At 39.5% G+C, this 13,651-nt stretch overlaps 1 protein-coding gene across 2 annotated transcripts in view; it reads right to left on the bottom strand.

Annotated features, from left to right (window-relative positions):
* Window positions 1–13,222, bottom strand: part of cyldl (cylindromatosis (turban tumor syndrome), like) — a 38,555-nt gene extending 25,333 nt beyond the window's left edge. Inside the window, exons 1-4 of one of the 2 annotated variants that reach the window (XM_034179397.1) lie at window positions 12,961–13,222; window positions 12,699–12,708; window positions 5,987–6,457; window positions 5,611–5,889 (exon numbers count right to left, since the gene is read on the bottom strand). In XM_034179397.1, the coding sequence (XP_034035288.1) occupies window positions 5,611–5,889; window positions 5,987–6,430 (723 nt within the window). In that variant the 5' untranslated portion in view covers window positions 6,431–6,457; window positions 12,699–12,708; window positions 12,961–13,222. Of the gene's footprint in view, window positions 1–5,610; window positions 5,890–5,986; window positions 6,458–12,698; window positions 12,709–12,957 lie in introns of both variants that reach the window. The other variant, XM_034179396.1, reaches the window with a different exon arrangement.
* Window positions 13,223–13,651: the final 429 nt, after the last annotated feature.

Here is a 13,651-nt window from a genome sequence, read left to right on the forward strand (position 1 = left end):
CTGAGACAAGACCTTTCTGATTTTAGAGATATTGCGTAAATGCAAAAAAGCAGTCCTACATATTTGTTTAATATGCGCTTTGAATGACATATCCTGATCAAAAATGACTCCAAGATTTCTCACAGTATTACTAGAGGTCAGGGTAATGCCATCCAGAGTAAGGATCTGGTTAGACACCATGTTTCTAAGATTTGTGGGGCCAAGTACAATAACTTCAGTTTTATCTGAGTTTAAAAGCAGGAAATTAGAGGTCATCCATGTCTTTATGTCTGTAAGACAATCCTGCAGTTTAGCTAATTGGTGTGTGTCCTCTGGCTTCATGGATAGATAAAGCTGGGTATCATCTGCGTAACAATGAAAATTTAAGCAATACCGTCTAATAATACTGCCTAAGGGAAGCATGTATAAAGTGAATAAAATTGGTCCTAGCACAGAACCTTGTGGAACTCCATAATTAACTTTAGTCTGTGAAGAAGATTCCCCATTTACATGAACAAATTGTAATCTATTAGACAAATATGATTCAAACCACCGCAGCGCAGTGCCTTTAATACCTATGGCATGCTCTAATCTCTGTAATAAAATTTTATGGTCAACAGTATCAAAAGCAGCACTGAGGTCTAACAGAACAAGCACAGAGATGAGTCCACTGTCCGAGGCCATAAGAAGATCATTTGTAACCTTCACTAATGCTGTTTCTGTACTATGATGAATTCTAAAACCTGACTGAAACTCTTCAAATAGACCATTCCTCTGCAGATGATCAGTTAGCTGTTTTACAACTACCCTTTCAAGAATTTTTGAGAGAAAAGGAAGGTTGGAGATTGGCCTATAATTAGCTAAGATAGCTGGGTCAAGTGATGGCTTTTTAAGTAATGGTTTAATTACTGCCACCTTAAAAGACTGTGGTACATAGCCAACTAACAAAGATAGATTGATCATATTTAAGATCGAAGCATTAAATAATGGTAGGGCTTCCTTGAGCAGCCTGGTAGGAATGGGGTCTAATAAACATGTTGATGGTTTGGATGAAGTAACTAATGAAAATAACTCAGACAGAACAATCGGAGAGAAAGAGTCTAACCAAATACCGGCATCACTGAAAGCAGCCAAAGATAACGATACGTCTTTGGGATGGTTATGAGTAATTTTTTCTCTAATAGTTAAAATTTTGTTAGCAAAGAAAGTCATGAAGTCATTACTAGTTAAAGTTAATGGAATACTCAGCTCAATAGAGCTCTGACTCTTTGTCAGCCTGGCTACAGTGCTGAAAAGAAACCTGGGGTTGTTCTTATTTTCTTCAATTAGTGATGAGTAGAAAGATGTCCTAGCTTTACGGAGGGCTTTTTTTTATAGAGCAACAGACTCTTTTTCCAGGCTAAGTGAAGATCTTCTAAATTAGTGAGACGCCATTTCCTCTCCAACTTACGGGTTATCTGCTTTAAGCTACGAGTTTGCGAGTTATACCACGGAGTCAGACACTTCTGATTTAAAGCTCTCTTTTTCAGAGGAGCTACAGCATCCAAAGTTGTCTTCAATGAGGATGTAGAACTATTGACGAGATACTCTATCTCCCTTACAGAGTTTAGGTAGCTACTCTGCACTGTGTTGGTATATGGCATTAGAGAACATAAAGAAGGAATCATATCCTTAAACCTAGTTACAGCGCTTTCTGAAAGACTTCTAGTGTAATGAAACTTATTCCCTACTGCTGGGTAGTCCATCAGAGTAAATGTAAATGTTATTAAGAAATGATCAGACAGAAGGGAGTTTTCAGGGAATACTGTTAAGTCTTCTATTTCCATACCATAAGTCAGAACAAGATCTAAGATATGATTAAAGTGGTGGGTGGACTCATTTACTTTTTGAGCAAAGCCAATAGAGTCTAATAGATTAAATGCAGTGTTGAGGCTGTCATTCTCAGCATCTGTGTGGATGTTAAAATCGCCCACTATAATTATCTTATCTGAGCTAAGCACTAAGTCAGACAAAAGGTCTGAAAATTCACAGAGAAACTCACAGTAACGACCAGGTGGACGATAGATAATAACAAATAAAACTGGTTTTTGGGACTTCCAATTTGGATGGACAAGACTAAGAGACAAGCTTTCAAATGAATTAAAGCTCTGTCTGGGTTTTTGATTAATTAATAAGCTGGAATGGAAGATTGCTGCTAATCCTCTGCCCCGGCCCGTGCTACGAGCATTCTGACAGTTAGTGTGACTCGGGGGTGTTGACTCATTTAAACTAACATATTCATCCTGCTGTAACCAGGTTTCTGTTAGGCAGAATAAATCAATATGTTGATCAATTATTATATCATTTACCAACAGGGACTTAGAAGAGAGAGACGTAATGTTTAATAGACCACATTTAACTGTTTTAGTCTGTGGTGCAGTTGAAGGTGCTATATTATTTTTTCTTTTTGAATTTTTATGCTTAAATAGATTTTTGCTGGTTATTGGTAGTCTGGGAGCAGGCACCGTCTCTACGGGGATGGGGTAATGAGGGGATGGCAGGGGGAGAGAAGCTGCTGAGAGGTGTGTAAGACTACAACTCTGCTTCCTGGTCCCAACCCTGGATAGTCACGGTTTGGAGGATTTAAGAAAATTGGCCAGATTTCTAGAAATGAGAGCTGCTCCATCCAAAGTGGGATGGATGCCGTCTCTCCTAACAAGACCAGGTTTTCCCCAGAAGCTTTGCCAATTATCTATGAAGCCCACCTCATTTTTTGGACACCACTCAGACAGCCAGCAATTCAAGGAGAACATGCGGCTAAACATGTCACTCCCGGTCCGATTGGGGAGGGGCCCAGAGAAAACTACAGAGTCCGACATTGTTTTTGCAAAGTTACACACCGATTTAATGTTAATTTTAGTGACCTCCGATTGGCGTAACCGGGTGTCATTACTGCCGACGTGAATTACAATCTTACCAAATTTACGCTTAGCCTTAGCCAGCAGTTTCAAATTTCCTTCAATGTCGCCTGCTCTGGCCCCCGGAAGACAATTGACTATGGTTGCTGGTGTCGCTAACTTCACATTTCTCAAAACAGAGTCGCCAATAACCAGAGTTTGATCCTCGGCGGGTGTGTCGTCGAGTGGGGAAAAACGGTTAGAGATGTGAACGGGTTGGCGGTGTACACGGGGCTTCTGTTTAGGGCTATGCTTCCTCCTCACAGTCACCCAGTCAGCCTGCTTTCCCGGCTGCTCGGGATCTGCCAGGGGGGAACTAACGGCGGCTAAGCTACCTTGGTCCGCACCGACTACAGGGGCCTGGCTAGCTGTAGAATTTTCCACGGTGCGGAGCCGAGTCTCCAATTCGCCCAGCCTGGCCTCCAAAGCTACGAATAAGCTACACTTATTACAAGTACCGTTACTGCTAAAGGAGGCCGAGGAATAACTAAACATTTCACACCCAGAGCAGAAAAGTGCAGGAGAGACAGGAGAAGCCGCCATGCTAAATCGGCTAAGAGCTAGTAGCTACGCTAAGCTAGCGGATTCCTAAAAACACGCAAAGTGAATAATATGTAAATAATTTAGAGGTGATTCAGCAGAAGGAGTGCTTTAGTTAAGGCACGTAAAGATTACACTGGGAAACAAATCGTAATCTAGATAACTAGATCAATCTAACTGCGCAGATTAAACAGCTAACAGATACAGAAAAACACCGCTGTGCTCCGGAACAGGAAGTGATACAATACCGCAGTGAGAGCCAACCACCAGTAGAGGCAAGCAAGAGGATCCAAGGATTTCATTTCTATAGCACCAAATCACAACAGAGTTGCCTCAAAGCGCTTCACACACGTAAGGTCTAACCTTACCAACCCCCAGAGCAACAGTGGTAAGGAAAAACTCCCTCTGAGAAAGAAACCTCAAGCAGACCAGACTCAAAGGGGTGACCCTCTGCTTGGGCCATTATACAGACACAAATTACAGAACAACTCACGGACGAATATACAAGAAATGCTGTTGGTGCACAGGACAGGAGGGTCGCCAACACAAATACAACTCCCATCTCTGGATGGAGCTGCACCTTAAACAGATAGAAAAAGAAGAATCAGGCATCAGAAAGACAAAAAAAAAAAAAAAAAAAAAATACTGTATAATTTGCCAGCATCAATCAACAAGAAAAACAGAAATAATACTAAGGTGATCGCCAGCAACTAGCCCTAAGCTTCACAAAAAGACCCAGAATTTAGGTAAAGTTGAGGCCGTGGCACGCTCCAATTACTAATAAAATGAATTAAAAGAGCAAAAACTGTAAAACAAAACATCAACATCAAATGTCAACATTTTTTAAGTGTTGACATAAAAAAAATTGTTTTTTATGAAAGTCTTTATTGAAGGTTTGATCTGTTTTCAGTTGTGTTCAATTTTCTGAAATTATTTTTTGTTTTCAATAATCTTACTTCTGAAGCTGCTTAACAAGGACAATATTCCATGTAAAGAAATTAGGAATAACTGAAGTTTTATATTTGCACTGTGACAGTTAGGTTCACACATTAGGTTTAATTTTTTTTTTTTTTTTTGGCATGTGTGAGACGCTGTTGAGAAACAATTCTGCTGTTTTATCCGGAGTGTGAACATGTTAATTCTGGGTTTGGGGTCACATGCACACACAAAATGGCCAGATTTTAATCTGCTGTCTGGGATGTTGGAAGAAGGACAGACTGATGAATTCCGTCAGGTCTGCAGAAACCTCACAGGCTTTTATTTTGAAATACGGGCTCTTATTGTGGAAGTGCAACATAATCAGGCATGTTGTTTTCAAAAATTACTGATATCTCAAAAAATATTGGTCCGATCACCTTCCTGTTTTCACAACTTGAATCCTCATGAAAAAATATGAAAGTATACAAAAGGACGAAAGTCAGCTCTTTTTGGATTTGGAGTTGATGCTCCGGATGCACAAACACATACAGGCCACTTGGCTTTTATTATATAGATGAGCCATTTTCACTGCTCAGATTTCATTAGGAGAGATTTTATTTTCTTAAAGACAGCATTGCAGTGACATCAAAGGAGCACACACTATTCTGGGCCAATAACTGTCTACTTATTCTGTTAATTAGAAAGTTTTATGCTGGTTCTTGTAGTGATCTTGTTAAAGCTGGTTAATGTCCATTTAGTGGCTCTCAACCCGCTCCTCAAGTACCACCTAACCTACACATTTTCCATCTCTCCCTGCTCTGCCACAAAAGATGCACGATTCAAGTAATTTGTCATAAAAAAGTGCAAACATCTGATTTGGTGTAAGTTGCCAGATGTGCAAATTTGTTCCTTTTCAAAGTTTTTTGATAAATTGGTTTTAATGAGTTGAACTGAGAATTGCAATAAACTGGGATGAAAATGGTTTTAGTCAGGTATTTCATCAATTTGAACCAGTATAAAAAGACATTTAACTCAAACTAAAATGTCTTCATTGGTTACACAGGGATGCTGTTCAGATCTATGGAAGTTTCTGAAGCTCAAACTCATAATTGCACAGAAAGGCAACTTAAATCACTTCAAACTCCAAAGACTCCTGATTGAAGATAGAAAAACATGCTTCCTAACATTCAAACTACAACACAAGGGTCCAGACATTGTCCAGTACATTGTTACTCACTGTGGAGATCCGAAAGAAGACACAACTGTCCCGTTCCTGAACATCCAGCACCATCCCACGGCCACAGCACTGGCCGCTGATGTAAGTGACTCGGTCCCCGATGTTGATTGGGTCCTGCTCTGGCTGTGTTGGGGAATGAGGAACTGAGGATGTCAAGGAGCTCGGAACCACAGGCCTGATTTTGAAGAATGGGACAACAAGTCCACCATTTTTCTTACAGGAGAAGAGGAATTGTGCGTGGTAGCATCCATCAGTGTTACCCTTCCCACTGTCTGCTCCCTGAAACAAGCAAATGGTTAATTTACTAATCCCTTGAATGCTCAGTTCACCTCCTTCAATCACTTTGAACATCTGAATAGTTATCTTTAAATCTCACCATCAGTTCAATCCCAAAATATGTCCCTGATGAAGAAGATGGATATCCTGACTTTGCCAATTTCCCAATGTAGCGGATGGTTCCTCTGAGAGTCTCACCTCCTTCCTCCACAGAGACCACGGTACCCACAGTGAGACCTGCTGCCGTTTGGAGGGCCCCGTTTGTTCGGAACCACTTCAGCCTCTCAGAGTCCTTATCCACAGCCAAGAGCAGCATGGCGTGCTCCTCGCTCAGCTGTTCCATGCAGCTAACATCCATTTCAAAAGATAGCAGTGTGTGCGATGGTAGAAAGACCACTGGCAACTTTTTGACAGGGTCGTATTTCTTGTGTTCTGATTCATACTTAAATTTAGTGATGTAGCACAAGCGGCCTGGACTGATGAGGGGCAACAGTTTATCCTTTTCTGTGATAATGAAATACAGGTTCTCAGCCAATGATGCCATCTTGCAGAGCCCAAAAGATGCAGGACACTATAGATGCAACAATAAATCAATTAATGTATTGACAAAAAACAAAACAAAACACACATATAGCACCTTATTCTATGGATGCAGCTTCTCAAATGAGTCATTACTGAGTATTTCACAACACTGTAAATTTCATATCAACAGGTATAACAGATTATTATTTTTTTTTATCATCTATTCTTCTCTTAAGCTTTTTATGAGTCAGCCACAATCAAATGGTCATGAACTTGGCAAAGAGGGTGTTTTTTTTCCACTTTGATCCTACTTTGGTCAACTTATGTCCAATGTAAAATGTAGTCATTGATGGATATTGATTCAAAATTTCATGAAGATAAAAATTCAATATCAGATAAAAATTTTTACAGAGTTACCAATATCATAACCATGTTTGCATTTTCTGGCATTACAGACTCTACATAGCAGAAACAACTGACAAAAACAGGTCTATATTACTTGCATAGCCAAGTACTGTTTAGACAAGTACCATGATTTGAGAGAATATTTAAACATTCATATGATCAGTTCCCCGTGTCCCCCCATTCTCCATTATTCACTTTATACATGCTTCCCTTAGGCAGTATTATTAGACGGTATTGCTTAAATTTTCATTGTTACGCAGATGATACCCAGCTTCATCTATCCATGAAGCCAGAGGACACACACCAATTAGCTAAACTGCAGGATTGTCTTACAGAGATAAAGACATGGATGACCTCTAATTTCCTGCTTTTAAACTCAGATAAAACTGTAGTTATTGTACTTGGCCCCACAAATCTTAGAAACATGATGTATAACCAGATCCTTACTCTGGATGGCATTACCCTGACCTCTAGTAATACTGTGAGAAATCTTGGAGTCATTTTTGATCAGGATATGTCATTCAAAGCGCATATTAAACAAATATGTAGGACTGCTTTTTTGCATTTACGCAATATCTCTAAAATTAGAAAGGTCTTGTCTCAGAGTGATGCTGAAAAACTAATTCATGCATTTATTTCCTCTAGGCTGGACTATTGTAATTCATTATTATCAGGTTGTCCTAAAAGCTCCCTAAAAAGCCTTCAGTTAATTCAAAATGCTGCAGCTAGAGTGCTGACGGGGACTAGAAGGAGAGAGCATATCTCACCCATATTGGCCTCTCTTCATTGGCTTCCTGTTAATTCTAGAATAGAATTTAAAATTCTTCTTCTTACTTATAAGGTTTTGAATAATCAGGTCCCATCTTATCTTAGGGACCTCGTAGTACCATATCACCCCAATACAGCGCTTCGCTCAGACTGCAGGCTTACTTGTAGTTCCTAGGGTTTGTAAGAGTAGAATGGGAGGCAGAGCCTTCAGCTTTCAGGCTCCTCTCCTGTGGAACCAGCTCCCAATTCAGATCAGGGAGACAGACACCCTCTCTACTTTTAAGATTAGGCTTAAAACTTTCCTTTTTGCTAAAGCTTATAGTTAGGGCTGGATCAGGTGACCCTGAACCATCCCTTAGTTATGCTGCTATAGACGTAGACTGCTGGGGGGTTCCCATGATGCACTGTTTCTTTCTCTTTTTGCTCTGTATGCACCACTCTGCATTTAATCATTAGTGATCGATCTCTGCTCCCCTCCACAGCATGTCTTTTTCCTGGTTCTCTCCCTCAGCCCCAACCAGTCCCAGCAGAAGACTGCCCCTCCCTGGGCCTGGTTCTGCTGGAGGTTTCTTCCTGTTAAAAGGGAGTTTTTCCTTCCCACTGTAGCCAAGTGCTTGCTCACAGGGGGTCGTTTTGACCGTTGGGGTTTTACATAATTATTGTATGGCCTTGCCTTACAATATCAATCAATCAATCAACTTTTTTCTTATATAGCGCCAAATCACAACAGACAGTTGCCCCAAGGCGCTCCATATTGTAAGCGCGCCTTGGGGCAACTGTTTGTTGTGATTTGGCGCTATATAAAAAAAACTGATTGATTGATTGATCATCAGTCCTTTGATGTCACCAGTTTAATATATACTGGGGCCAGACTTCTTAACAGCCTCTAGTCACATCAGGGTTTGTGAAGTCAAGTCAAATTTTTAAAAGTCAGAATTAAACAATTTTTACTTCATGAGTTGGCCCAGTAAGATGAGAACCTATTTATTTATTACAGTTATTTTTTAAATGTATTTATTATTGTTTATTACTTAATCACTAGCCAGCTTTCTGTTTAAAAGAAAAATGTATTCTTTCATTTAATAATTTAATGCATGGATCAAGTAGACAGTAACACAAGAAAAACCACAGGTGCTAATAAAAAACTCATCACACAACTGTCACGTCTTATACATTATAAACGCTGTTTGATTGTGGCTGACCCGTTTAATAACTGCTCATATATGCTGAACAGCTTTACACAACACACGGAAAGTCTTTAAACTGCAGAAGTGGGAAGACCCCACTTTTGACACAAGACCACATAATATCACGGTTATTAAGAAATGTACGGAGGTCATGTCCCCAGTAGGGATGGGTATCGAGAACCGGTTCCTTTCGGGTATCGTTAAGAAATGATTCGATCCGCCGACATCAATAAGCTTTGTGCTTAACGATTCTGTTATCGGTCCTTCAGAGTGGCCGTTGTTTTGGCGGGTGTTTGTCAGGAAAATGATAATTTCTCTACATTGATTAAAGACCCTGCAGCGGGTCCTTAATCAACTTTTCTGCAGCACGGCTTTGCTTTGAACCTTGAACCATTCGAAGCGTGGTTCGCAGATTGAAGCAATGCTTCGGTCGATTGCTTCGTTTATTTCTTTCTTTCGCTTAATTTTCCCCCGCTAAAACCCTAAAGAGAATACGTCTGAGAGTATTATTTACTTTTTCTATGTTAAACCGACCTGTTATGGTCTTCTGAAACAGTTGATAGATGTATTTTATAACTTAAAAACAGGAGCGATGCTAACGCGTTAGCATGTCTATGGCATTTTCAATGTTAAAAGTAGCATTTAGCAGTTGCAGCTCTCATCACGTTCGGGTGCATTTGTTTTCAAATTGTAATATTCCTTAAATTTATTTTTGCTCATATATTAATAATCTAATGATTATTATATACAATTTTTGAGAAAGAGACAAAAAAACCTGAATAGAAACACAACAGAAAATATATAATAGCAACTAACATTAATAAATAAATACATACAGAAATAAGTGTTTCCTGTGAACACCGAGTGACTCTCACACCTCCATTTCATCCCTGTCTTATTTAAGTTTAATGACAGTACCATATTTTCAGTGTGTTAATTTCTTCAGTGATTTCCTCCAGAACTATCTGCCAAACTAGAAACTGCTGCATCCTAAGAACAGAATACTACTGGAATGTATCAGAATAAGGAAAGTTGTATTTTTTTTTCTCACCTAAATGGATTCAGCACTCACGCCAGATTACTGTCTGGAATAGTCCCAGATTGCATTTCAGAGCTTCTAGAATTAAAACATTTTCGTGCAGGTGGTGTTGGGGGGTAATTTTGGGTTTCAGCTTTTTTTGTTTTTCCACCACTTTCATCCCTGAATATGAGTGATTCACTTTTGTGCGGATTAAAGTTACTAACTGGGACTCCTGTCTCGTTGCGAGAAAGAAACGAGAATCATCCTCCGTTCTGTTCACACAGCTCCAAACGTTGCGCGGCTCTCTGACAAGTCAAGATAGAATGATAGAATTCAGTCTGAATTAATAACTTCAAAGAGAAACAGTTTTGTTTATTTTTATTTATGTCCAGAGATCAAGGATACAGTGACTAATTTCATATTTATTTACTTTAAGACTCAAGAAAATACATAGAAAACCTGTAAAGCCTACTTTTAGTACAAAATTCATGAGGTATCGATAAGGGAATCGATAAGGAATCGGATCGATAAGCAGAATCGATAATGGCATCGATATCGATAAAACCTTATCAATACCCATCCCTAGTCCCAAGGTTCTTGAAAAGGAACATCTCCACCTGGTGGACATTTACTATTAATGCAGGTACAATAGAATTTCACCAAGAGCTCAGATTCACAAAATAGATGGAACACTGACAATCACAATGATTGTAAAGGTCAGATGTAACAGATCAAAGACATTCTTTCTGTAAATCAAACTTAAAGTAGACCTGCATTGAAATAAATGTGGTCAGATTTCAGAAAGAAATAGCTGATATGTATTTATAAGACCCTTGTGAATGCAGTAAAGTAAATCTGTAAGCCCAAATTTGTAATTCAGCGGAGAAATCTTCGTTTAAAAATGACAAATTTGCAGCTAAAATTTAGCCCTCTGTGAAAACAGTTTGTACAGCCATATCATTTCCATGACATCAGGGACAAGATGACCCGATCCCGCATTGAAATTGATTTTATCTGTTAGTATTGTTATTATACACGTCCTGGTTTCAACATCCAAAAGTAAGCTGCAATGAATGTGAGATACAGATCTGTGTGCTCAGATCAGCAACGACATCGACAGCGGGCGCCGTTCTTCCTCTCCCGCTCTCTGCCTCCGCTGCGCTTATTAAGTCTGCGGCCGGTACACCTGTTGCTGCAAGGACAGACTTCTTGCGGCAAAATCCACAGCACCGCACGTCTCGGCAATCGGAGCCCCAGAGCTCCATGGACGCTGAGAGAGGTTTATATATTTTTAATGACTGTGATTCTTTGTGGGTCTCGCCTCCATATCCCGTGATGGTACCGGAGGCGAAAGACAGTAGATTTTCATTGCAACACCACTCAATCAAACGGGCGTATGAAAAAGTCCCCCAAAATAATTTTCAAGCACAAATAAAAGAAATGTGTACTCACCAAACATGCCGCAAGACAATATGAAGTTTTAAAAAAAGTAGATCCTTCCGTATAAGACAAGAAAAAGGTGCAGATGCAAACTGATGTAAATCCACAAATTACAATTGGCGCAATGCATGCTGGGAGAGAGTGTTGTCCGTGACGTCTCGGCAGCGTCCATGATGAGACGGACAGTTTGCGGAGGGCTAAATGTTAGCTGTAAATTTGTCATTTTCAAATGAAGATTTCTCCGCTGAATGACAGATCTGGGCTTGCAGATTTACTTTACTACATTCAGAAGGATCTCATGTGTAAATGTAAGTCATTTTTTGTTCAAAAAATCTGACTGCATTTTTTTCAATGCAGGTCTCCTTTAAGTAGGCACTTGGACATTCTTTCAAAGTTTAAATGGCCTTCTGCTTGCAATCAGAAGAAAGGGCACCAAAAATGCAACAAAATGACAGCTCATTTGTCAAAATCGGATAAATAACACCAGAGATATTGAGATTTGAAGGGGTCATTTTCGTGCCCTATTTTCTAAGCTTATTTACATTACAATAGAGGAAAAAATTGTGTCAAATAATAGGAATTTCTGGCTGAAAGGAAAGGTAGATTATATCTCATTATATCTCATTGACACTTAATAGGTGTTCTGTGTCTTATGACCTGAGGGGAGCAGCAATGCACTGACCGTGCCTAGCTTGCCAACAACCAAGAAGAAGAAGAATCAGAGGGTATCACTTCAATACGTCATAGTTCCGCTCGACCAATCAGAAAGCAGTAACCATAAACCAGCGAGCCAGCCTGCCAAAAATATGCTCAACAAAATAAATCCCCAATCAATCCTTCATAATGAAGCAAAACTGAAATAAAATCCTCACGAAAATAACATTTTAAGATATCGATAAACTTATCTGAAGCATTTATCGGCTGAAAAATGTGCAGATGTTCATGTATAGAACAATTATTTTCCGGGCATAGCCAGTAGACGACAACATATTTTCAGCGGGAGGTCGCTACCATGGCTACCGGCGGGGATCCAAAATATTAGTGCGGAGGCACAGATTCATATGATACTTCGCTAAAATGATGTTTATTACATAAACTAGACCAAGCAAAGGTATTTAATCACCAAGGAAGTCACGCAGGTGGTGAATTTAACATGGGAACTCCACGTTCGATTTGGAAATCAGGCACATTTCAGAAATCTGAATGGATTTTTACCAGACAAAGTGCGTAAGAATTCGCAGGTCTCCTACATCAAAATAGCGGCATTTCCGGTAGAATTCATGCAGAACCAGCCTCTCCAAAACGCATTTTGCGAACGATACGAACCGCGAGCTTGAAAATTTGATGTCATCACGCGAGGCTAAGTTGCTGGCTGATGTCCAAGTGCCTACTTTAAGTGATTTTAATGCCAGTCTGAAAGCTACAGTTTGGATTTATGCACAATTTACCACCTTATTTATATCATACACAGAACACTTTGGGGCCCTGGACTTTAACCCAGAACAACCCAATGATTAATCCGCCCATGACCCCAGGACTCCGACTTCACCAAAAGCTCCGAATCACACTGTTTCACGATACGATGACATAGAAAAGCTACACAGTTAGCCGGAATTTATCAAACCGAAATCAATGTAAACAAACGTTTCCGGGACACTAACATTAGACGGGCTGTTAAAAAACGTTATTCCTAGACCAAAATAAGTGTCAAATCAAACTTCGTGTTACCTTTACTCGTAGATTTCCTGATGATTTCCGTTCAAACTTTAACTTTCACTTCTCCTTTCATTTTAGTCGACGCTACGTAAAACGACATTAGGTTTCATATTCTTATAAGCAACGTAACAAACAGAAGAAAAGTTTCTACAATCATAACAACACATTAGGTTATATATTAAGGTTATATCACCGTCCGGAGAAAACAAGACTATTTTAAATGAGTTGTCAAAAATTGATCGTAAACTAATTCAACCCTCAGGACGGACTGACAGGCGAAGACTCTTCTTTGTGTTTTACAGTGCACGTGATGGCATTGCCGCCCCCTCGCGGATTGGAATGTAAATTAATAGAGGGGCGGAAAAAATGACGGTTATTTTTGGATCAGTTTTTAAAAAACGAAGAAGCTTAGTCTTACATTAGAACGTTTCAACACAGATTTTTGACAAGATAAATCTTGTTTTTAAGATGATTAATTAGCAGTATGGTAGCTGTGAAACTTATATCGTGAAAACAAAACAAGACATACAAAGGCGTCCTCGTGGACTCTGATTGGCATTTTTCCACCCCTACTTATTTATTTACTTTTTTACGTGATGATGTAGCCCTGTTAATACTGTAAGTTACAGGTCTGTGAGAGCCAGACATCTTGCTTGTTTGTGGGTGACCAACTACTTATTTCCCACCATAATTTACAAATAAATCA

The sequence above is a fragment of the Thalassophryne amazonica genome, chromosome 10, assembly GCF_902500255.1.
Source record: "Thalassophryne amazonica chromosome 10, fThaAma1.1, whole genome shotgun sequence".
Classification (NCBI taxonomy): Eukaryota; Metazoa; Chordata; class Actinopteri; order Batrachoidiformes; family Batrachoididae; genus Thalassophryne; species Thalassophryne amazonica.